The sequence below is a fragment of the Aquarana catesbeiana genome, linkage group LG04 (genome assembly GCF_042186555.1).
Source record: "Aquarana catesbeiana isolate 2022-GZ linkage group LG04, ASM4218655v1, whole genome shotgun sequence".
In the NCBI taxonomy this organism is placed as follows: Eukaryota; Metazoa; Chordata; class Amphibia; order Anura; family Ranidae; genus Aquarana; species Aquarana catesbeiana.
The window spans coordinates 615,795,133-615,820,565 of record NC_133327.1 but is presented as its reverse complement, the minus strand read 5'-3'; the positions used below and the strand labels follow the sequence as shown (position 1 = coordinate 615,820,565).

General features: G+C 42.3%; 1 protein-coding gene across 2 annotated transcripts in view; it reads left to right on the top strand.

The window, feature by feature from the left end:
* ANKEF1 (ankyrin repeat and EF-hand domain containing 1) overlaps window positions 1–24,736 on the top strand; it is a 54,132-nt gene extending 29,396 nt beyond the window's left edge. For both annotated transcript variants that reach the window (XM_073628280.1, XM_073628279.1), the window contains exons 5-10: window positions 8,425–8,548; window positions 9,879–10,701; window positions 14,105–14,331; window positions 14,998–15,200; window positions 17,134–17,253; window positions 21,984–24,736. In XM_073628280.1, coding sequence (XP_073484381.1) covers window positions 8,425–8,548; window positions 9,879–10,701; window positions 14,105–14,331; window positions 14,998–15,200; window positions 17,134–17,253; window positions 21,984–22,133 — 1,647 coding nt within the window. In that variant the 3' untranslated portion in view covers window positions 22,134–24,736. The remainder of the gene's footprint in view (window positions 1–8,424; window positions 8,549–9,878; window positions 10,702–14,104; window positions 14,332–14,997; window positions 15,201–17,133; window positions 17,254–21,983) is intronic.
* Window positions 24,737–25,433: the final 697 nt, after the last annotated feature.

The following is a 25,433-nucleotide window of genomic DNA, read 5'->3' as shown; positions in this document are numbered from 1 at the left end:
GTGGCTACCAGCAGGGGTCCTGTGCGTCCTGGTTCATCATTTCAGGTCCAATTACAGCCTGAATTTTGGGCTGAATTCGGACCTGAAACAGACCAAAGGACACACAGGACCTCTGTGCAAATTCGCACCGGCTCCATGGAGAAACATTCACAATCTCCTGCTGTTGCGAATTGGATGCGGAGATCCCGCATACAATTCGCAATAGTGTAATCCCAGCTTAATAGTGGTAATAAATCCAAAAGCAAACATTTATCATAATGCAGCTTACCAATTCTTAGATGTCATGGCTGCACTCGTTTTCTTTTTAAGGCTTGCTTTCTTTTGTTTTCACCTGGTGATCCAGCCAGTAAGTCTGTTATTTTTCAACAGAACCTGCTGTCTTGCAGATGTAGCCGTTAGAGGGTTGAAACAAACCATTTAAAGTAGTACTATAGGCAAAACTTTTTTTTTTTTTAAATTTTGGATAGAGTAAGGGAGGGTTATAACCCCTGTCAGTTTTTTTTTCCCACCATGTCCCATTGTGGAGATTTACCTTCACTTCCTGTCCCATAGCCAAACCGAAAGTGAAAGGAAATCCCTAGAAATTAAGGGAATTCTTTGGGATCCCCAGGTCACCAGAACTAGTGTCCTCATTGGAAGATTTTCCCTATATTACTTTTCTGGAGGTTTCTTGGGGTATTCTTTTACTTTCACCTTCAATGATAATGGTAAACAGGACCAGAGCTGCTGTTAGAAATCATGGGGCCCCATACTGCCTACCTGACAGGGCCCCGCTCCCTCCCCCCAGAAAATATCAAATTATATTTTCGCTAAAAATAGACTAAAATCATTATATGACATATTTACTGACCCCCTCTTCCACTCTCCATCTTAAAACAGCCCCTTGTGTTTTGCAGCAGTTGCTGGCGGGAGAGAATAGGAGGGAAGCTGGAAATGCTGTGGGGAAAAGGGGCGCACAGGGAGGCCAAGAAAGCAGGAGGATGGGGTCATGGATGCTAGAACTGATCCCGCTGCAGCACAGCTGGACAGAGCAAAGGAGAAGCTGGCAGTGCTGCATGGGGAGGCAGAAAAGGATCGGAGTCTGCAGTAAGGCAGTACAGCTGGCCCTCCTGTTCAGCAGGTGCTCAGTACAGGAGGTCTGGCTGTACTGCCTTATCAGTGGCCCTGCATAGAACAAATAGAGAGGATAATCTCCTTAAGGGGGGCACAGACAGCAATAAAAACTGACAGATGTTCTAATCCATCTCCCTTCTATCCAAAACTAAAAAAAGTTTTGCCTTTAGTTTTACTTTAAGGCCTCATACACACTGGACGCTATAATAACGTTATAAAAACGCCAGTAGCTTTGCAGTGAGTTTTTCAACGTCTTTGCAATAGCGATTTTCAGCATTTAGCAGAGTCTTTTTTTTTCAGTGGATTAAAAACGTTAAACGCTGGTGAGCCGCATTTTTTTAGTGTTTATCTGCGTTTTTAGGTGTTTCTTTTCTTTAGAGCGTTTTTACAGCTGAAAAACTCCTCTCAGAACCCACTAGTTTTGTTTTTTGTTTTTTTTACAGCCAAAAAAACGCCCCGGCCAAAAACAATTGATAACAGCCTATGTGTGCATGGACACATAGGATAACATGCTGGAGAGTGTTTTTTTTTTTTTTCAAATCTTTTATTTAGTCAAAGGGCATGGTTCAAGGACATATAACACAATATAAACAGTTTTTGTATATTTATAAAGCATAACAGATATTCATTACAAAAGATGAAACATTGTAAACCCAGGATGACATTGGGGTTGATTTACTAAAGGCAAATCCACTTTGCACTACATGTGCACTTGGAAGTGCAGTCGCTTTAGATCTGACGGGAAGATCTAAAAAGAGGGGAAGCTCTGCTGATTTTATCATCCAATCCTTTGCAAGCAAAAAAGCTGTTTTTTATTTTCCTTGCATGTCCCCCTAAGATCTACAGCGACTGCACTTCCAAGTGCACTTGTAGTGCAAAGTGGATTTGCCTTTATTAAATAAACCCCATTATGTCTACTGGCTACCCGAGGTGTCTTGTATATGCCAGGCTAGATGTAAGGAAGATAGACCCTTTGGAGCCAGGCATGTTTAAGGTAAGTCATAGCCAAAACTCCAATGTTCTAATAGGGGGAGGCCACGGAACCAGCCCAAATCACTTTTTCACTTTTGTATAGAAAAAGGTAACATGGAGCCTTAAAAATACGGATCCATGAAGAAGAAATAATATAATAATAATATAATATAAAAAGAGAAAAAGACGAGAGCGTAAAAGAAAAAGTAAGAGTAGGAAGTGGGGGAAGGAGGGGGGATTTTTTTGTAGATTCTCCCAGGGGTATTAGAGACACGGAGGAGGAAAAAGGCTGGGTCGCCCGGTATCGGGCACTCCGTGAATTTTTGGGCAATGTGTTTGACCTCCTTCCAATAGTGTCCTAGTTTGGGACAAGTCCAAAAAATATGGAGACTGGTGCCCCGTTCTTCCTGACATCTGCAGCAATAATCAGAAGTTGCAGGAAAAAAATTTTGTAACCACAACGGCGTTCTATATCATCTAGTTCAAATTTTAAAGTTAGTTTCTTGCACCCTCGTGCAAATAGAGGATTTGTACGTAAATCGGAGGATATGTTGACTTTGTTGTGGGCTGAATGAGTTACCAAGATCCTGCTCCCACTCGTGGAGGCAGCCTAGGGAGTGGGGTTCCGAAGGTTGTAGTTGGCTGAGAGTGTGTGAGGCATCACTCCCGAGTCCGAGCAGTATTCCACAAAAGTTGTGAGGGGTCTACTGAAGTTTGTTCGGGGACGGGAGGGATCTGAGAAAATGAGTGAGTTGAAGAGCCTTCCAAAATCCCAAACAGAAGGTACCAGTCAGATTGGCAAGAGCTGAGATCGACGGCCAGCGCCCCTCACTCAAGAAGTGAGAGGCCTGTGAACGTTCTGACCTCGTCAAGTCCCGAAAGGTTGGATCCTGGTATCCCAGGGTAAAAAGTGGATTTCCCAATATTGGGAATAATGGCGAGGTCGGGGAGGAGAGACGAGTGTGCGTAAGCAAAGACGAACAGAGTTTTGCGGTTTGGCCAATCAGAGGATGGCTTTTCATTTCCCTCGGCAGTGAGACATAGCACCAAGGTGCTTTACAGAGGGGTATGGCACTTTGAGCTTTTTCTACCCGCACCCATAATTTGAAGTCGCCATGCCTATTCCAATCAAGGAGTCTACTTAGGTGTACAGCCTGGTAGTATTTGCGTATGTCTGGCACTGCCAGTTCCCCATATTGTTTAGGTAGCTTGAGCTGGCTGCGTTTCAATCGTGGGCATTTATGGGCCCATATGAATGCAAAAAATATCCCTTGGATCTGTTTGAAGTAGCTAGATTGGATATGGATTGGTAGAGCTTGTAGGAGAGATAGGAACTTAGGAAGGATACTCATTTTAAGAATGTTACATCGGCCAAACCACGAGTGGAGTGCGGTGTTCCATTTGTCCAGAAGAGCTCTGACTTTTTAAAACTGAAAGCATCAAGCTCCAGTTCACACTGTCAAAGGCCTTTTCTGCGTCGGTACTAAGGAACATACATTGGGTGTAGGATTTGTTGGCTACATGTAGTATATTTAGGACCTTGGTGGTATTTTCTCTAGCTTCTCAGGTGGGGACGAAGTCTACTTGATCTAAATGGACTAGGTGCGGAAGATGGTGTTGAATCCTATTTGCCAAAATTTTTGTGAAGAGTTTGAGGTCTAGATTGAGTAATGAGATCGGCCGATATATCCCACATGATGTTGGATCTTTGCCCTCTTTAGGAATCACTGATATATGGGCCTGTAAAGTGTCTACAGCAAATGATGCGGTAGAGCCTATGGCTTAAAACAGTTTGACCATGAATGGGGCAAGAGAAGGTAGTAAGACCTTATAATATTGGATAGTAAGGCCGTCTGGTCCAGGGGCCTTCCCTGGTTTAGTGGCCCCTATGGCTCCCTGGAGTTCCTCTATGGTTATGGGATCTTCAAGGGGCTTCCCTGTCCACTCTCGATAGTCGGGGCATGTGGGAGGAAGACAGGTAAGAATGTAGGTGATCCTGTGGTGGGGACCTAGTTGTCAGGTTGTATAGGGAGTTATAATATTTCTGGAACTCCCGTGCTACATCGTGAGGCATTGTAACTTTGGGTCCACGTGGCGGTATCAGATAAGGTACATACGTCGCCAATTTCTGTTCTCTCAGGGATCTAGCTAGCATCCTGCCGCATTTATTTTTGGACTCGTACGATATTTTCTGACAGATCTGCAGCGCCGCTTTGGCTTTAAATTGCAGGAGATCTGTAATTTGTGTACAACGGATGAGGAGTTCTTTCTCTAGGGAGGGAGGCGGTGCATGTTTATGAAGGGCTTCTAAGGCCTTCAAGTCCTCCAACAACGACGTTAACTGTTTAGTACGTTGTGGCTTAAGCCTTGACCCATGCTTGATAAGGACACCGCAAATTACCGCTTTGTGTGTTTCCCAAACAATACTGAGGTCACAGTCTGACGTGTCGTCGGTTCTAAAGTAAAAATCTAGTTCCCTAGTGACATCTGCAAGCATTTCATTGTCCTGCAGGAGGCTTTCTTTTAGCCTCCAGCTCTTGAATATGGATATCATGGAGTCAGTGAGAGCGTAGGATAGGAACTCCGGGGAATGGTCGGACCATGTAGTGGAGCCTATGGTGGAGGCGTGCACTGCATGTAGTTGAGCGTGAGGTATTAAAAAGTAGTCAATGCGTGAGTATACCTTGTGGGGCAGGGAATAGATAGTGAAATCCCTTTCTGTAGGGTGTAAAAGGCACCACATGTCAATTAGTTGGCTCTTATGCAAAGAATGGGCAAGGCGTTTACGAGAGCCAGGGGAGACGGAGGACATACCTGAGGAGGTATCCTTAGATGGGATCAAGGGGACGTTCAGGTCTCCACCCACAATCAGCTTCCCCTGGGCAAAATCCGTTAAGCGAGCTAGCATCTTACTTATGAAGACATCTTGGTGGTCATTAGGGACTTTGAGATTAGAGATTTGCCAGTGTTACCTTAACACCGCCTATCATGCCTTATAAAAACAAGAAGCGACCTCCAGGGTCTGTAATGGACTCTAGGCAGGACCATGGCACTCTGCTGGAAAAACCACAACTTTGCCGTCGGATTGGTGGAATGGTAAACCATTGGGAAGGACCGTATGGAGTATGGACAATTTGTCGTCCCTAAAATCTCCTGTACAAAAGCTACATCTGATTTGAGACGATGTAAATCTTGCAGAAGCATCCGTCTTTTCTCTGTAACATTAAGTCCCTAAGTCAACATGCATAAACAATATACAACAGCATTACGGAGAGCAGCAAATGCGGTAAATAACACTTCTAGTAACTTTAACTTTAACAGGTGGTAGGATCACTCCCAGTATGTAACGCATTGCACACAAGGGTTCAAGGCATACCAACTCTCCAAGAGTCTGCTCGCATGCAGGAGAGTCTCCCCTCCCCCGAGAGGGAGGACGGATTTTCCATACAGCCACAGGCACGAATGACCAGCTCCCCCCCCACGTACATCAGACACATAACAGAGTCTTAGAGGCGTTTAGGAAGGCCCATCACAAGTTTGAGGCATCAAAGGGAGTGGAGGAGGAAGGGAAGGTGTGGGGGGGGGGAGGGGTATGGAGGAGGAGTGGTAAGGGGGGTGGGGAGGAGGGGTGGGGGAAGAGAGGAGGGGGAGGGAGGGGACGGAGAAGGATAGTGGTGGATGGTGATGGGGAAGGATAGTGGTGGGAGGGGGGGGGATAGTGGCGGAGGGGGGAGACGTGGGGAGGGTGGGATAGTTAGGGGGCCTGAGGAAGGTAGGGCCGTAGCAACTGGGACCTGCATCTCATACCAAGAGGGGGGTTACATGTCAGTCACAGGGCACAGGTATGGTGAGATCCAAACCTCAACGGTCAGTAGAGAAAACATGTCACATGGGAACTCTGGGTAACATTGATGACTGACAGATAACTCACCCCGCTAGCAGAGCTGGACACGTTCTTATATAGATGACACAGTATGTACAGAACCCCTTTTGTAAAAGAGCTACAGCCCCTCATCAGCAGACTTAAGAGAGAAGTCTAGCCCATCGACCACAGGCAGAGGAGTGTTAAATATGAAGGTAGTCAAATTTAAATATATGCCTACAGTGTCCCCACTGCCCTAGGGCAGCACATATTAAGCAACATAAACTCCTGATTGAGCCGGTATAACCATGGTGCAATAAAAAACATTAGGCAGAGGTAAGGGGAAGACTGGATGGCGTCACAGTCATGTAAAAAACAGTATAGTCCTTGCAGGAAAACATTAAGGCTCTAAGACCTTGGTGAAGAATCAGGTAGGAAGTCCGCCATTAGTCCCGTAGTCACACACCTCACAGTGGCTGGAGTAGAATAGGCGCCATCTAGGTTTCCCGAGACTGTTCTCCGGAGGGGGCACGGATCTCCTCCGTGGTCTCTGCTGGCGTGCTTGAGGGACACTCCGGGGGGCCGGGGTGGCCTACGGGGGGCGCGGAATAATCTGGAGCCAATTTGGGATCTGGATGTGTTCCACATCGAGGAAGGTAAAAAATTCCGGTAGGTCAGCAGGTGTACATAGGTTAAAAGAAGAGGTGGCTCTCCAAAAGGTGACCGCCAGTGAGGTAGCCCCATCTTTAGTTGCAGCCCCAGTCCCTAGCCAGGTCAAGGATAGGGCACTGTCGAATTCAATCTCACGGAGGATCAATTCTTTCTGTGGGTTGGAGGCGGCACACCACATTCCGGGGCCTCTCGGGGTCGTTAGATCTGGGGCCCAGGGCCCTATGAACCCTATCCAACTCCACTGTGAGCTGAGGGGATTTGAGGACATTTCGAAAGATGGCACTTACTGTGGCTGGAAGATCCTCGGTGCCTGTAGCCTCTGGTAGTCCCTGCAACCGCAAGTTATTTCTGTGGCTTCTATCTTCCAGGTGGAGTTGGGGGTTGACCGCCGTGTCTGCCTAAGAAATGTGGGAGCGTTCCAGGTCCGCAACACGGTGTTCCAGGGAGGATATCGATGCCTCACCTGTATCCACCCTCTCTGAGAACGAGTGGACGTTCGCTCTCACCGCCTGGAAGTCCAGACGGTGTGTCTCCTCCACTCCGGGGATCAAGGTATCAATGTCCTGCCGCGTAGGTAGGGCCTGCAGGAATGCCCAGATATCCCCGTCCAAGTGGCTTGTGCCCCCCCTTAGTGAGGAGTTGGCCATCTCTGATAAGTCTAGATGGAAGAGTGCAGGGGTCACTGGTAAAGAGTCTGAGATGGAGGAGGAGGTAGGAGACGCAGACAGATCCGGCATGTTCTAGATGCCGCCACTATGGCGCCCGGAGAGGTGCGGTGTGCATGCTGGAAATAGTGCTGTATATCCGCCTGGGAGTTGCAGGAGCGGGCTGCTCGGGTTGACGATCTGGTCCTGTACTTTCTTGCCGTTAGCATGCCGGTGTAGCAGATAGTTGATGTCAGAAATGTGTTGGGATAGGCAGGGGAAGCCCGGAGCTCACAGAAGACACATCCTCACACCGCAATGTCCAGGCCACGGCCCCCCCTGGAAAGTTTGACTGTGGAAAAAATGTCTGAAGCCAAAAACAGCAGCTGTAAAAATGTCCGAAAATGTCCAGTGTGCATGAGGCCTAACACTAACAGGGTTGCTTACAATTATCAGCTTTTATTTATTTATGTAAAATTGTTTGTTTATCCAAAAAAAAAAAAAAATACAATTGTTGCTGTAACAAAAAAGTGTGAGCTGGAGTTCGGCTTCAGTTTGTTAGTGTATTTAGGTCTGCTAGAAAATGGAACACAACCTCCCCCCAGACTGACAATGCTGCTGTTCAAAGGTGTCTCTGTTGGTTCTTCATCCAGAGTGGAGGCACTCTAATACAGGAGATGCGTTACTGGCCAAATCAGCAAGTGAAAAGAGAGGGGAAAAAAAGCCTAAAAAATAAAACTAATGCAGCCACCACATCTAATGATTGGTAAGCTGCAATATATTACATTTTTGGTTTTGGGTTTAATACTGCTTTAATGAATATAACTTTTACTGTTTTCATATGAGAATGGCTGAACCAGTTCATCCCAAACTTAAAACCCAACTTCAGCCAAAACATATTTTATTTGAATATTAGGGGAGGTGGAGAATCTCTGTCAAGTCTTTACTATATCTGTGTTCCTATTAGGGGAATTTCAGGAAGTGATAAGAAATCTCTCCATGATGGACACAGACTGGGCACAATTGATAATTTAAGGACCTGTTTACAACATTGGATGTTTTTTAGACCTACATTAAATGATTACATTTAATTGGAAAAAGTGCCAGAAATGGGAATTATGGTTAAAGTGTGAGTTTGTAATCATCTGCCTTGTGTTGTAGATCTTGATGGTGCTGTCTGCCTACCAGGGGGATATGGGGATTATTGCCATGGATGGTAACACAGCCCTTCACCATGCTGCTGGCGGGGGGTTTGCTGATTGCTGCAAATTTCTTGGACAAAGAGGTGGGTGATAATGTTTTAATTATACAATATTAATTAATTCAACTATTCTGTGTTTATAGATCTCAGTATGAGTTCACAAGGTATCAATATTTTGGTCTTATGTAGATTATTTTCAGACTCAAGGGTCTTTTTGGTAAAAAAAAAAGTTGCATAGCCATTTGTCCAGCGACTAGACATGTATATTTGTTCTGTGCAAATTGAGCAAAAAGTGATATCCTTTAGGCTATTCATTGTAATTGTGTATTTGCTAACTCCCCCTATAATCTCTAGAATTGTTTATTTGTATCTGTCCTTACAAAAACCTATGTATCTTTTATGCTCTCAGCTCTTTACAATGGTCATGGTACTTTATGGTATTTTACTACTGCCCATAATAAAGCAATATTCGTTCAGAAGAGTAAATAGCCTAAAGAACATTTGTTTTTTCCAAATTTGAACACAACTAAATTGCAAATGTTTTATAAATAGCCCCCTAAGGTGGCAGTTATGTATATCAGCGGTCACCAGCCTTTTTGGTGCCAGGGACCGATTTTGTGGCAGCCAATTTTTCCAGGGACCAGGGGGTGGGTGATATGGTTGCCACTCACTGATAGGGTTTTCATAGCAGTCTCTCTGCAGTCAAACCTCTCTGCTAATGATCTGTAAATACAGATCATTAGCAGAGAGGTTTGACTTTACAGAGATTCTTGTTAAAACCCTATCAGTGAGTGGATCACTGCACAGAGCTCCACCTCAGATCACCAGGCTCCTGCATCCATTCATCTCTCCTCGTCTTGCACCTGTTAGAAGGTCGGTTTTCTCAATTCCTGTATGTGTTTGTTGTGCCCCGGGGCATCTGAAGGAGGAGAGTCACTGATTGACAGGGGAGGAGCTTCACTTGCTGGCCCCCACCACTGACCAAACAAGAGGCGGAGCCCAGGCGACAATACAAGTGGCCTTGCTCGCCTGCCACCTACCCCCTGCCACGCAGCCCAGCCCCCAACATATCACAGGCCGGCACCGGTCCACAACCTGGGGTTTGGGGACCCCTGATGTATAAGTTCTACTTTACATTTTCATATTTTTTTTCTACCACAGTTATGTAAGTTTATGTGAACCATTCCCAATTGTACCAATTTCCATATACAAAGGTATACAGTATGAACATCTTTTGTAATCAGAAAATTGAAAAAAAAAATCATCACATAATTTAAGCACAGATGTATAATACAATTTAAAAAAATCAAATACATTTTTTGTAATCAGGTGCTGCTTTTTCATCTATGATAGCAATGATCTGGGTTTTTGTACTAAGGGTCAATCAGTTTATCCAATTTATTTTACATGGCAGGTTGTGATCCCAACTGGAAAAATATAAAAGCTCTGACTCCCAAAGCTGTGGCCAAAGAAGGTGGATTCAAGGCTGCCATGAAGGAACTGAGCAAAGCAATGCGTCTCTTCAAAAAATATTCCAAGCCAGGCGTGAAAAATCCCAACCCACCTTGGGCCTTAAAACTACATGACTGGTCCTTTGAGCACCAAGCAGTCCTTCGAGAATCTTTTGCTGCGTTGGATAAGGGGGATGGGATTATTTCCAGGGAGGAATTTGCTGCAGTCCTCTTAGAGAAGGGAGCCCCAGTGACCACAGAAGAACTGGACAATGTTATTCATCTCCATGAGAAAGGACGTGGAGGAGATATCAATGCTGAGGAGTTTTTAAAAGGGTCAAAGTATCTACAGAAAGCCTTTCTTCTCTCCTCTTATGGACCTAAAAAGAAGAAAGGAAAGAAAGGGAAGAGGGGGAAGAAAGGGAAGAAAACAGTTCTTGTGCCAATATGTACAATGCCAAGTCATCTCATTTCACGTCGGGAAGATGGTGGACCTCCCAACTTTATGATTGAAACATTTCATAATATAACTGACCTTAATAGATTTGATTGTGACCACACACCCCAAAACCCCCTGACAGATGACACTGGGTGGTATGTGGATGAGCTAGAAAAGGTATACACAAATATAAACTTTGCCATCAGGGCTGGAGACCTGGAGTCTTTGAAAAAGGCTTTTGAAGAAGGCGTACCTGTGAATGTTAAAGACGTATTTTTTAAAACACCCTTGATTTCTGCGTGTGCTTATGGAAACATGAACATTGTCAAATTCCTCCTAGAAAAAGGGTATACTTTATCATTATTTTTTTCATTTTCGTATCAATAGTAGCTGTAGCAATACCAATACTTATAGTACATTCAGAAATAGTAGTAGAACTAATACTAGTTAGTAGTAGTCAGATATTCACAGTGGTAGTGTGAGCAAAGATGTAGTAGTATTAGTACATGTAGTAGTAAGAGTAGTAATAGCAGTCAGCAGTAGTGGAATTAATAGTATTAATATAGTAGTATATAATATAGCAGTATTGTTATATTTTTAATACAGTATGCCTTTAGACCTTGCAGTAAAATGTAAGGTCTGCTTATATACTGTCCAGGCTTACCCTGGCTAAAATCACTTTCAGTTACCCCCATCTTTAGATTTTTTTACTTAACTTACCCCCCCCCCATCTTCTGACTGTGACTCCTAGATGGTGATGAAGTCATACTTCTTCTGTCAAGATCCCGGAGAATACAGAGCAGCTGTAATGGATTGGAGTGTTTTCTTGCAATTTCTCCTGCTCTGCATTCCCCAGGAATCTCTGAAGATGGAGGTAAGGTAACTTTTACACCTACTAACAGTGGGTGTTAGTAGGTGAGGGCCTGGGCAGTATATGCGGACCTTGGATTGTACTGTTGCTTGGCTTTAAGGTGAGATTAAAATAAGAGATGGATCTTTCTTTTATTTTAAAACTTCCATATTAGAGACTGTAGCTTTAAAAACGAAAATTCTTTATATTTAAGCATTTCTAAACCAAAAAGCAAACATTTAAAAAAGCATTACACCGATACCGGTATCAGTGCCAATACTAAGCATTAGCAAGAGTACTTGCAAATGCTCTGATACCTAAAATTGATACCTTTTTCATGTGGTGCTGTGCGATTTGAGCCCATACAAAATGAATGGGCTCAAATCGCACTGAAAACATTCGCATGTGATTTGAACAGGAATGTGGTGCGATTCCTGTCCAAATCTCAGGCGGTTTTCACACTGCTCCTGTGTGAACCCAGGCTTGTCATATTATTATTATTATTATCATTATTATTATTATTATTATTATTATCATCATACAGGATTTATATAGTGCCAACAGTTTGTGCAGCACTTTACAACATGAGGCCAGACAGTACAGTTACAATACAATTCAATACAAGAGGAATCCGAGGGCTCTGCTTGTTAGATCTTTTGACTTCAGCCTGGGTTCACACAGGAAGGGTGTGGGAAATTGCATGTGATTCAGACAGGAATTACACAGCATCCCTGTTCAAATCACATGTGATTCTTTGTAATGCGATTTGAGCCCATTCATTTTGTACGGCCTCAAATCGCACCACACCGCACCAAAAAAATAGGTATCGGCAATTGGTATCTGCGAGTACTTGAGAAAAAGCATTGGTGCATCCCTAATTTAATATATTGCAGTTTACCAATCCTTAAAGGGGAACTATACCTACATTTAAAAAAATTGAGAGCATGCATGTTTATGTTACATAGTTACATAGTAGATGAGGTCGAAAAAATTCCATCAAGTCCAACCTATGTGTGTGATTATATGTCAGTATTACATTGTATATCCCTGTATGTTGCGGTCGTTCAGGTGCTTATCTAATAGTTTCTTGAAACTATCGATGCCCCATTCTGAGACTATCACCTGTGGAGGGGAATTCCACATCCTTGCCACTCTTAGGGCTCTTTCACACCCGTGAACACCCGCTTGCTCAGCGGGGATCGCTCCGCCGATCCCTGCTGAGCAGGAAAATGACAGGTCCGTCGCTGCACACTGTGCAGCGACAGACCTGTCAGAGCGCCGCTCTCCCCTGTGGGGGATCGGATGATGACGGACCGTAGAGTCCGTCGTCACCCGATCCGATCCAAAAACGAATGGAAAAGTAGGGTTTTCCTCCGTTACACTTTTCGGATCGGAGCGGGTCGGATGTCAGCGGACGTTTATCCGCTGACATCCGCTATTCCATAGGGATACATGTATGTCCGTTTTTCATCCGAAAACGGAAGGATGAAAAACGGACATACGGATCCTCCGTGTGAAAGAGCCCTTACAGTAAAGAACCCTCTACGTAGTTTAAGGTTAAACCTCTTTTCTTCTAATTTTAATGAGTGGCCACGTGTCTTGTTAAACTCCCTTCCACAAAAAAGTTTTATTGTGGGGTCACCAGTACGGTATTTGTAAATGGAAATCATATCCCCTCTCAAGCGTCTCTTCTCCAGAGAGAATAAGTTCAGTGCTCGCAACCTTCCTCATAACTAATATCCTCCAGACCCTTTATTAGCTTTGTTGCCCTTCTTTGTACTCGCTCCATTTCCAGTACATCCTTCCTGAGGACTGGTGCCCAGAACTGGACAGCATACCCCAGGTGCGGCCGGACCAGAGTCTTGTAGAGCGGGAGAATTATCGTTTTATCTCTGGAATTAATCCCCTTTTTAATGCATGCCAATATTCTGTTTGCTTTGTTAGCAGCAGCTTGGCATTGCATGCCATTGCTGAGCCTATCATCTACTAGGACCCCCAGGTCCTTTTCCATCCTAGATTCCCCCAGAGGTTCTCCCAACAGTGTATAGATTTCTTTCATATTTTTGCCACCCAATTGCATTATTTTACATTTTTCTACATTGAACCTCATTTGCCATGTAGTTGCCCACCCCATTAATTTGTTTGGATCTTTTTGCAAGGTTTCCACATCCTGCAGAGAAGTTATTGCCCTGCTTAGCTTAGTATCGTCCGCAAATACAGAGATTGAGCTGTATTTCTCTTCTGCAATAAAACAAACTTACCTGCCTGTTCGCAACCTCCAATTAAATGTACACTCAGCTGTGCATGCAGTTTTTTTTCATTTGTATAACACCTTAACCCCAAAAGGAAAACAAAAACTGTTGTTGTAACTGCTTAAAAGTGTTAGCTGGAGTTCTACTTTAATTTGTTAGTCAAGTCCATCTAAATTTTCTAGTGCGACAAACACTTCCATTTCCCCAGATTAAAAATGCTGCTGTCCAAGGGGTTGCTTTTCCAGAGAGTGGCTGGATCACCAGGTGAATATAATGGAAAATAGACCGTTATTGCAGCCATAACATTTATTGATAAGCTGTGATATGTTAAAATAATTATTTTTGGGTTTAAATACGCTTTAGGGTATGTTTAGTGTTAGGTAGATGCACAATGCAACATGCAGCAAAAGGTTTGTTTTAGTGTTCCTGCATTACCGCAGGACAGCGGAACACTAATGTGTGAATGAGCCCTGAAATAACCCAGCAACAGATTTAGGAAACCTAAGCCTCCTCCCTCTGGTTGCCCACATACAGTATATATTATACTAAGTTACCAGCAACAGGTTTAGAAATAAATGTTTTCCAATCTTATTTTTCTTATGATAATGAGGCTTTTACTTGGACCCTATAACGTTTTTTATTTTCCAGTGCTGATGTCAATGCAAGTGATAATTTCATGTGGACTCCATTACATCATGCGTGTCATGCAGGCCAGCAAGACATAGCAGAACTGCTGATTAAACACGGAGCGAAGATAGATGCAGTGGCCCTCAATGGATCCACACCACTGATGAGAGCTGTAGAAAGCGGCAGCTTAGACTGTGCTCAGTTTCTAATTACATCTGGAGCAAAAGTGCAAATAGTGAACAAGAAAGGTAACCATTTCACATATCCTATCTGTGCAACAACTTGTAGGTGAATTAATAGTGATTTTTGCAAGTGAAATATAATAAACCAAAGCTCTGTTTTTCTGCTGCTTTCTTCCTTTTTGTGTAGAAATATTTATTGTTCTTCCTCATGTTCACATCAGTTTTTGTGGTGGCTCCTTATACTATCCAGCTCGCTATGGAGCCACCAGAGCATGCGCACCCTCCTACTTCTACTACTGAGCTATGTATTAGGGGAGAATAGACCAATAGAAATGCTTTGATTGCTACTTGTGCATGCATATTTGAATACTGTGAACCATGCACCATGTGCAATGTAGTTCTGGTGTTGGACATAGGAAAATAACTGTGTCCACATACCCAGCTAGAAGTGATAGGGAAGCACAGGTACAGAGGAGTTAGTGGTGCCTGCTGATGATATTTGGAACGTCTGTGTGCAAACATATATACATAGATTGTATTTATTTGGAGGGTTTAATACTATGTTAGGCCCAACTCCAACCAAGGATTTGTTTTAGATTTTGGACAAAGTAGGGAACAGGCATTGCAGTAAATCTGGAGTGGGTCCATAACCTAGAAAGTATTTGTTCATTAATGTACATTGAGTGCATTTTAAAGTGATAATACATTAATATTCTCCCATCTCTTTCATAGGACAGAATGTTCTTGATGTTGCAAAAGCCTATGCTGACTACAGATTGATTGACTTGATTCAAGCCAAACTGGACAGTATGCCAAAACCAAAAGAGAAAAAGAGCAGCAAAGGGAAAGGCAAAATGGAAGGAAAATCAAAAGCGGTGTCCAAACCGCAACCGCAGACCCCTGCAATTTTAGTTCCTCCACCTGTTAAGCAAGAGGTATGATAACTATTTTTGTTGTAAAAGTTTTTGCACAATTGTTGGCAACTTTAAATGTAAAAAAAAATATTTGCGGCTTGTTGCAGAGGCAGCGGCCGAGGCTGCGAAAGGCATTATACCTCCTGTCAATTTCAGTGGGTGTAGCGCCCGCCAATAAGTCTCTGAACTTCACTACAGAATCCACATTGCAGCTTACCCATGAAAAATAATGGATTAGTTCACCTTTACAGAATAAATTTAAAGGCGAACTAACCCCCAGGCATCTTTCCCAGTCCCCACCATACTTACCTCCGGATTGCTGAGCTGTCAGCATCCAGTGGTTTGGGGATGTGAAATCCCCACTCTTCTCTCTCTTCTCCATCAGCACTTCCAGAACGGACCAGATGGTTTCTGGTTGGTCAGCGCTGTCCAGTGTTCGTTCACCTTTACATTTACAGTGAGGAAAAAAAGTATTTGATCCCCTGCTGATTTTGTATGTTTGCCCACTGACAAAGAAATGATCAGTCTATAATTTTAATGGTAGGTTTATTTTAACAGTGAGAAACAGAATAACAACTATAATATCCGGAAAAACGCATTTAAAAAAAGTTATAAATTGGTTTGCATTTTAATGAGCGAAATAAGTAATTGATTCCCTATCAATCAGCAAGATTTCTGGCTCCCAGGTGTCTTCTATACAGGTAACTGTATAGAGGGAGTGCTCCTAATCTCAGCTTGTTACCTGTATAAAAGACACCTGTCCACAAAAGCAATCAATCAATCAGATTCCAATCTCTCCACCATGGCCAAGACCAAAGAGCTATCCAAGGATGTCAGGGACAAGATTGTAGACCTACACGAGGCTGTGAAGGTCCCTCTACTCAACAAAGCACATGTACAGGCCCGTCTGAAGTTTGCTAATGAACATCTGAGTGATTCAAAGGAGAACTGGGTGAAAGTGTTGTGGTAAAAAATGAGACCAAAATCGAGCTCTCTGGCATCAACTCAACCTGCCATGTTTGGAGGAGGAGGAATGCTGCCTATGACCACAAGAACATCATCCCCTCCATCAAACATGGAGGTAGAAACATTTGGAATGTTTTTCTGCTAAGGGGACAGGACAACTTCACTGCATCAAAGGGACGATGGACGAGGCCATGTACCGTCAAATCTTGGGTGAGAACCTCCTTCCCTCAGCCAGGGCATTAAAAATGGGTCGTGGATGGGTATTCCAGCATGACAATGACCCACGCGGCCAAGGCAACAAATGAGTGGCTCAAGAAGAAGTACATTAAGGTCCTGGAGTGGCCTAGCCAGTCTCCAGACCTTAATCCAATAGAAAATATGTGGAGGGAGTTGAAGGTTCAAGTTACCAAACGTCAGCCTCGAAACCGTAATGACTTGGAGAGGATCTGCAAAGAGGAGTGGGACAAAATCCCAGTTGTGTGCAAACCTGGTGGCCAACTACAAGAAACATCTGACCTCTGTGATTGCCAACAAGGGTTTTGCCACCAAGTACTAAGTCCTGTTTTGCGAAGGGGTCAATACTTATTTCACTCATTAAAATGCAAATCAATTTATAACTTTATTGAAATGCGTTTTTCTGGATATTATTGTTGTTATTGTGTCCCTCACTGTTAAAATAAACCTACCATTAAATTTATAGGCTGAACATTTCTTTGTCAGTGGGCAAACGTACAAAATCAGCAGGGGATCAAATACTTTTTTCCCTCACTGTATTCTGTAAAGGTGAACTAACACTTTAAGGGTTGTAACCAAGGGAGTTCAAGTAAAAAAGCAACTGCCATTTCCACAGAATACTGGCAGTAACTTAGATGGCATGAAGCAAACATTAAAGGGTTAGTTGACCTTTACAGAAAAAATTTAAAGATGAAGTAAAAACTAAAAGCACCATACAGTTCCTTAATATGTTTTTACTTTTTATGTTTTCCAGATATCAAAGCCCATAGAAATGTCTCAATCTGAAAGGGAGAAGAGTACAATTGCCCAATTGAACCAACAAATATCAATGGGAGAAACAAAGAAGGTTGACATCACATTTGTGCCTAAAACGGTAAGAGATATCTAAGGGCATTATTCCATCATTCAGGGACTAATAATCATTGATCAATCTCTACAAAGACTGGAAATCTGCCTACACCCAAATATGCTACAGTCTTAATACTGGATTTCAGTGGCTGCCATTCTTCCCTGCTCTGTACAGAGAGGACCCTGTAGAGTTTAGTCAGTGTAGGAAGAAAAAAAAAACTTCTGCAGGGCTTAGGGTAATGCCTGTAGGCTCCAGGCAGCTGATGTTTCCTCAGTACAGACTTACTATGCTTTGTTCTGCACTGTGTGGAGGTGAGCATCTTGACAGAGGAGCAGGACTTTGCAGCCTCATATCAGAGCTGCCCCTTGATGACTGGTGGGGTAATCATCAAAAAGCAGCAGGAAATGCAGAGAAAGTACACATCCACAAAATGAATAAAACAAAAGCAGGGAGATCCTTGTACTGCAGGTCCTCATGTACAGCTTTTTCTCCAGCAAGGAGAACAGTGATCAGCATAGTAATGACATCACCAGTTCTCACTCCAGATTTGGTGAGACTAGCAGTCAGAGGCAATAGCGCCTTAGATGATCTCACACTGCAGATATACAGTTATGAAGCTACAGTAAATCGGTACCTATGCACAGTCTCCAAATATATATAAAAACAAGTGCGCTTGTAATCAAAAAATTCAAATGAAATAAATGCAAATGAATACTGTGTAAAATTGAATAAACTATTATGAAATGAATCCACTGATAAATGCAAAAAATTAAAATTGAAAACATACATAAATCCAGTGCTTCATAAATAATCATATAAGTGAAACAACAGAAAATAAAAGTGAATACAAAATCGTTATGTGAATGAAGTTCGTGTCCATAAAGAAAAAAATGTTCACAAAACTATATCAGGTCCATCAAAGTGAGGGTGTCAATCCGCCATTCGTCCAACCGTGACCCACATAAGTGAAGGGAAAAGAGAATATGGACATAAGTCTCCTAAAGCAGTCAATCCAAGAAACAATAAAGGTGGACCCTTAACCGAAGTGGTGGACCTCCCTAATGGCGAAGTCTTGTATGCATGCAGATATGGCCCTCTGCAGGGACAGTAAGGTGGCGGCGTCCAACACAGCTGATGAATCGAGCGTTTCCAACCTGGCGTAGTCCAAATCGTCTGCCTGGAGGGGGGGACGCCCCCTTGGACCGAAGATTATAATTGGAAAGAAGCGAAAGAGGGCTCCATAATGTAGTAAATTAAAGTTGTATTTATTAATAAAACCGGAGAAAGCAAACTCCGTTTAAACAGTATAAAACTAGTTAAAAAGCCGGCATATAAAAGATAACGAACACCCGTGCATAGCAGACGAAACATGTAGGGCGTGGCCACGCCCTACATGTTTCGTCATAAATGACGTCTTCAAAGGGGCCTTTATTTATGACGAAACATGTAGGGCGTGGCTATGCATTGTATGCCATCACGCAATTCGCCCTCTGCTATGCACGGGTGTTCGTTATCTTTTATATGCCGGCTTTTTAACTAGTTTTATACCGTTTAAACGGAGTTTGCTTTCTCCGGTTTTATTAATAAATACAATTATAATTTACTACACTATGGAGCCCTCTTTTGCTTCTTTCCAATTATAATCTTCGGTCCAAGGGGGCGTCCCCCCCCACCCCCTCCAGGCAGACGATTTGGACTACGCCAGGTTGGAAACGCTCGATTCATCAGCTGTGTTGGACGCTGCCACCTTACTGTCCCTCGAGAGGGCCATATCTGCACGCATCAAAGACCTCGCAATAAGGGAGGTCCACCACTTCGGGTAGGGGTCCACCTTTATTGTTTCTTGGATTGACTGCTTTAGGAGACATATGTTCATATTCCCTTTTCCCTTCACTTATGTAGGTCACGGTTGGACGAATGGCGGATTGACACCCTCAGTTTGATGGACCTGATATAGTTTTGTGAACATTTTTTTCTTTATGGACACGAACTTCATTCACATAACGATTTTGTATTCACTTTTATTTTCTGTTGCTTCACTTATATGATTATTTATGAAGCACTGGATTTATGTATGTTTTCAATTTTAATTTTTTGCATTTATCAGTGGATTCATTTCATAATAGTTTATTCAATTTTACACAGTATTCATTTGCATTTATTTCATTTGAATTTTTTTATTACAAGCGCACTTCTTTTTATATATATTTGAAGTTTTGTACACAGATGTTGGTGTTTTTCTGGTGCAGCTGTAGTCTTATATAATATCTGGCTCTAAAGCACGGTTTTCTTCTTATTTTATTTACCTATGCACAGTCACATGTCACTAAGTGTAATGCTATTTATTCTAGAGGCAGTCAAGACAAAATATACATTTTTCAGGGTACTGCTGTGGCAAAATTAACCTTTTATGTACGGTGGGTATAGAAAAGAATCACCCCCTTTAAAATAATCAAATTTTGTTGCTTTGCAGCCTGAATCCAGCTGCATTTACTTGTGAAACTTATAACATCCAAGTGAAAGATATAACACCAACATGTCAGAAAAAAAATCAAAATCAAAATCAAAATCGGAACCACTGAATTGGAAAAAGGATCACCCCTCCTAAAAATGACTTGTAGACTCAATCAGGTGTAGCTAATCATCTTCTCAATGGCACACAAAGCCATTTGACATTAGACTTTGGCTGTGGTCATTTTGATTAGCTCAGCATGAAAAGAGCTTTCCTGGAGCATTTCAGTCCCGGTAGTGCAACTGAAACAAACAATCAACTATGGGTGGCAAGTCACTGTCAGAATATATTCAGGATAAAGTTGTGGACAGGCACAAGTCAGGCGATGGATACAAAAACATTTCAAAGGCTTTATCAATGCCTGGAAACACAGTAAAGTCTATTATTAGGAAGTTGAAGGTATTTGGTACAATACAGACCCTCCCTGGATCAGGATGTTGCTCCAAATTGGATAAAATAGCCAGGAGGAAACTGGTCAGAGAGGCTACCAAGAGGCCACAGCAACTCTGAAGCACTTGCAGGAATTTATGACAAAGAGCGGTCATTGTGTGCATGCGACAACATAATCACAAATTCTCCACAAATGTGGCTTGTATGGGAGGGTTGCAAGAAAAAAGCCACTTATCAAGAAAGGCCACATGCAGTCACAACTGAGCTTTGCCAAAATGCACCTTGAAGATTCTGAGGCCATGTAGAAAAAGATGTTATGGTCAGATGAGACTAAAATTGAGCCATTTGTCGTCAACACCAAACGATATGTCTGGTGGAAATCCAATACAGCTCACCATCCAAATAACACTATTCCTACAGTCAAGCATGGAGGTGGTAATATACTGTTATGGGGGTGTTTCTCTGCAGCAGGGACTGAAGCATTTGTCAGAATAGAAGGAATAATGGATGGGGCAAAATACCATCAAATTCTTGAGGAAAATCTGCTGCCCTCTGCCAGAAAGTTGTCAATGGGAAGAAGGTTTACCGTAAAAATGACTACACAGTGGTTGGAGGAGAAAAAGGTGAATGTTCTTGCACGGCCTAGTCAAAGCCCAGACTAAAACCCCAATAAAAATCAGTGGAATGACTTAAAGACTGTAGTCCACAAACAGTCACAATCAAATGTAACTGAACTTGAGCAGTTCTGCAAAGAAGAATGGGCAAATATTGAAAAGTCTAGAGTTAGTGCCAAGTTAGTAGAGACATCCCAAAAGACTAAAGGCTGTAATTAAAGCGAAGCGGGTTTAACAAATACTGACGCGAGGGGGTGATCCCTTTTCCAACTCAGTGATTCTGTTTTTGAATTTTTGATTTTTTTTTTTTTCTGACATCTTTCACTTGGATGTTATAAGTTGCACTAGTAAATACAGCTGGATAAAACAAAAACTGCGACTGTCTTCATCTCAGGCTGCAAAGCAACAAAATGTGATTATTTTAAGGGGATGATTCTTTTATATACCCATTGTATTTCCTATAGAATAGCAAATCTTGAATTTTGTTTCACTTCAAGTCTATCTAAATTTAGTAAGTCAATTTTTAATAGATGGGTTTGGCCAAATCACCTGCTGGTTTCCTATATCTATATGAGATTAGGAACTTCGGCAGTGAGTTACTCCCAACCATAACTATTATGATACCAAACAAAAACCTTTTCTTACTCCCTAATGCCGCGTACACACGATCGGACTTTACGGCATACTTGGTCCGGCGTACCAGATTTCGTCGGACTATTCGATCGCGTGTGGGCTCCAGCGGACTTTGTTTTCTCAAAAGTTTGACGGACTTAGATTTGAAACATGTTTCAAATCTATCCGACGGACTCGAGTCCGGTCGAAAAGTCTGCTCGTCTGTATGCTAGTCCGACGGACAAATACCCACGCTAGGGCAGCTATTGGCTACTGGCTATGAACTTCCTTGTTTTAGTCCGGTCGTACGTCATCACGTACGAATTCGACAGACTTTGGTTGATCGTGTGTAGGCAAGTAAGATCATTCGCAAAGTCTGTCGTAAAGTCCGTTGACAAGTCCGCCGTGCAAAGTATGCCGTAAAGTCTGGTCATGTGTACGCGGCATAAGAATATATCATGAAAATAAATTGAAAATCCCTTGTGAAGGTGGACAGAGCTCAATGATGTTCAGAGATCTTGTTGTAGATCAATCAAATCCCCTTGATGACTAAGACTGTCATTTTTGTTGTACTGATCCTTCAAACGCTCATTCTAAACAGTTTCTTTTCTTTTTTTTTCTCCAAGGTTTGGGTCTCAGAGTCCAGCACAGCGGACCTCATAAGAAAAAGAGAACGCCTACGCGAACGCTTCACGTATGAAGTCGATTTTGAAAACTTCAAGATGCCATTTAGTAAGAATCTAGTGGAGAAATCCTTGGCATTGGTATCTACTTAGCTTTGTGACTTCAGTAAAGCAAGAAGCATTGGCAAAAACATCAAGTCGCCAAACTGTGTCTTAATAAATACATTTCTTTTCATCGGTTACACTTAGGAAGTACTCACGTCATTATCTGGTACTGAACAGGTTCCAGGGACTTCAGTGCAGTTCTGCACATACCTTTGCACACTGTGGTCACCAACTCGGCTGCCTCAAATCCTGGGATGATTTAACAAGCGATCCTGATTGTATAGACATTGGCCAGCTTCTCATGCCTGGTGCATTTCTTTTGGCCTTTTGCCTTCTTTAGCACCCTGGCATTTTGTGCAACTAGTGCTAAAGAAAGCATTCAAAGTATGTGTACTGAAATTCTGAAACCTGTATAGCCACCCTGGCGGTATGATTATGTCAGATTTTTGCGTCACAAAGTGGTACATTGTTTTGAATAGAAATTTGGCGTTTTTATATTGTAGGCCTGTAATTCTTAGTAATAACACACTTAAATCTGTCCAAACAAGAGTCTAGTAGACATCTCAGTTATGATAAAGTTTGAAACACGACATCATAAATTATAATATAATAAATAACTATAAATAATTATAAAAAATTATAATATAATAATAATAAAATGAATTTCCTCCCGATTCACTATTGCTCAGTTATGCAAGTGTTCTAATTTATTATCGCTGTTTTCTAGCTGGTCTAAAACCACTTTTGACGTAAAGGGACACTTTTTGGTTGCCATGGACAATCTCAAGTTTCCAGGCAGAAAGAACAGTATATATAATATAAAACTGCATGCAGGGCACTGGACAAAGCACTAGGGACAAAAGGGAGGTGAAATGATTTCATACACTAATGTAATCTGTAAGATTACAGTGTACTGTATGTGTTATGTATTGTGTACTTTTTGAATTTGCTAGGATTCGGCGGGGAAAACAGTGGGGGGACATCGCAGGATCCTGGTGACAAGGTAAGTATACTGGACCAGGATCCTGCGATGCAATCCCAAGTGTGGCTCGGGGTTACCACTAATGGTACTGAAATTTAACCCCGAGCCACACTCGGGATTACCGCCATGGGGTGATAGAGGGCGCTGAAATGTTCTAAGCAAGCAAGAAAGTGCTTAGAGATGAAGAAAAGTGCCTCCCCTCAAAGCAGTATCGCCTTGCTACCTTCATGTTCCAACAGCAGTGGGGGGGAAGGAGTACTGTCTTAGGTAGCACATAGGAAGGTAGGACAAAGTACTACATGTACTATGTCCACTGGGGAACAGAATATGTTAATAAAAATCAAAATGAGACTTCTTATTTAATGCCATTAAGGTACTGATGGGGTCATTTTAACAACTGGTTCCATTGAAGTCACAGAGTAAGTAGGTTTCGATGAGTGATTTTAGGATTCTGTTCAGCCAGTTCTGTGGTTCAGACATTGCTGCTAGACATCACAGTCAGGTCCTGTGTTCTCTAAGATTTGTCTGAAGACTACACTGCAGTAAAGCAATATGGCCTGGTCTAGCATTTACCCCACAATGTGGCTGAGAATGAAGAAGCAATAGCACACTGGTCACTGCTCTCCCCCTATCAGAATGCAGCCAGGGTTGGATGGACAACTTTTTGCATTGTAGTAGAGCAGGGGTGTCAAACTGGCGCCCCTCCAGCTGTTGTGAGACTATAAGTCCCATCATGCCCCTGTCTGTGGGAGTCATGCTTGTAACTGTCAGCCTTGCAATGCCTCATGGGATTTGTAGTTCCGCAATTGCAGGAGAGCCGCCAGTTTGACACCTGTGCAGTAGAGCCTGATTGGCTTACAATGCTGCTCTCCTTCTACCTATCGAAGTGCTGCTGTGCAGGGGATTACATGAAACTAATAACTATATTAATTTAGGTATGTATGCCGGCTGTATTTAAAGTAGATGTATTTCTCCTTAAACAATTACTGGACTAAATGTTGTACCCCTATATACGCCCAGATTTCAGTTTTAATATTTAGTTTCAAATAACTTTTTTGAGAGTTTAAAATACCAGAATGATGTGTGACTATAAACATGACTGATGTATTTTTAAAATCAGTATTAATTCCAAGAGTGTAAGGTTAGAGTACACCTAAATAAAGAGAAACATAACCTCCTTCTAAAAATGTTAGCTACACTGTGGTGTCTGACTTCACAGATTTATATGTAATTGGCCCAGAACAAGCATGCAGCAAGTGAAATCAGAGCTAAGTCATAATTCCTGATTTGCATACTTTCTCTGGGTCAGTGACACACAGGAGGAGATTTACTAAAACTGGAATACTCAGAATCTGGTGCATGGTAGCCAATCAGCTTCTAATGTCAGCTTGTTGAATTAAGCTTTGACAATACAACCTAAAAGCTGATTGGTTTCTCTGCAGAGCTCCACCAGATTTTGGATGCCCCAGCTTTAGTAAATCTCCCCTACGGCGTTGGAAGTCAAGGAATTGTAGATGGAGAGGTCAGCAATGGTGGCCTCCATGTTTCCTGTAGTACAGTTTCCCATGCAAGACTTTCAAGTGATGAAAGAAGAAGAGTTTGGTGTTTACAAAGGCCCCTTTTACCTTTCTTCTGCCTTTGGACTCATGTAGAGGAAAATCTAACATCACTACAGCAGAGACTGGTGACACAGCAATGGGAAAGATGGATAACTCTTGTAAGATCTCCTCTGCAGGGACAGCTTTTTTTCAGATTTTGTTTTTAGCCGCCAAGTCACCTTAAGAAACATAGATTGGGCAGATGGTACTACTTGTGAGTCAGATTAACACTCAGCTCTCCTGCCTCTGAACAGAAACTATGGGGGGACTTCTCTTTTATGCAATGCATAGTATCTTATAGATGTCAATGTTAGCAATAGGTGATTCGTCACAAAGACATCAAATTTATTAAAATATATTATGAGGTCAAGCTTAAACATCTTCAATTTGTCTGCACTACATAGTTGAAGGTAAATCTAAAGGAAATTGAATAAGAAAATTGTATAATGTATGGCCAGCTTAACTTCAGCTTGTTCAATTAAATTTTGACAATAAAACCTAGAAGGTGATTGGTTACTATGCACAGCTGCACTAGATTCTGAGTGCTCCGGTTTTAGTAAATCCACCCTATGGGTCTTTAGACACAAACTACATATAAAACGTTTGTTGTGCGGATGTGACAAACATCTTCACATTTAAAACAAAAACTGCCATACTTTCTCTAATATATATAGTCCCTATAGTGTCAGCACCTTCTAGTGACCATAATGCATAATTTTAAATAAATAACTCAATCAGGAAGAAAAAAAATGCATTATGGTCACTAGG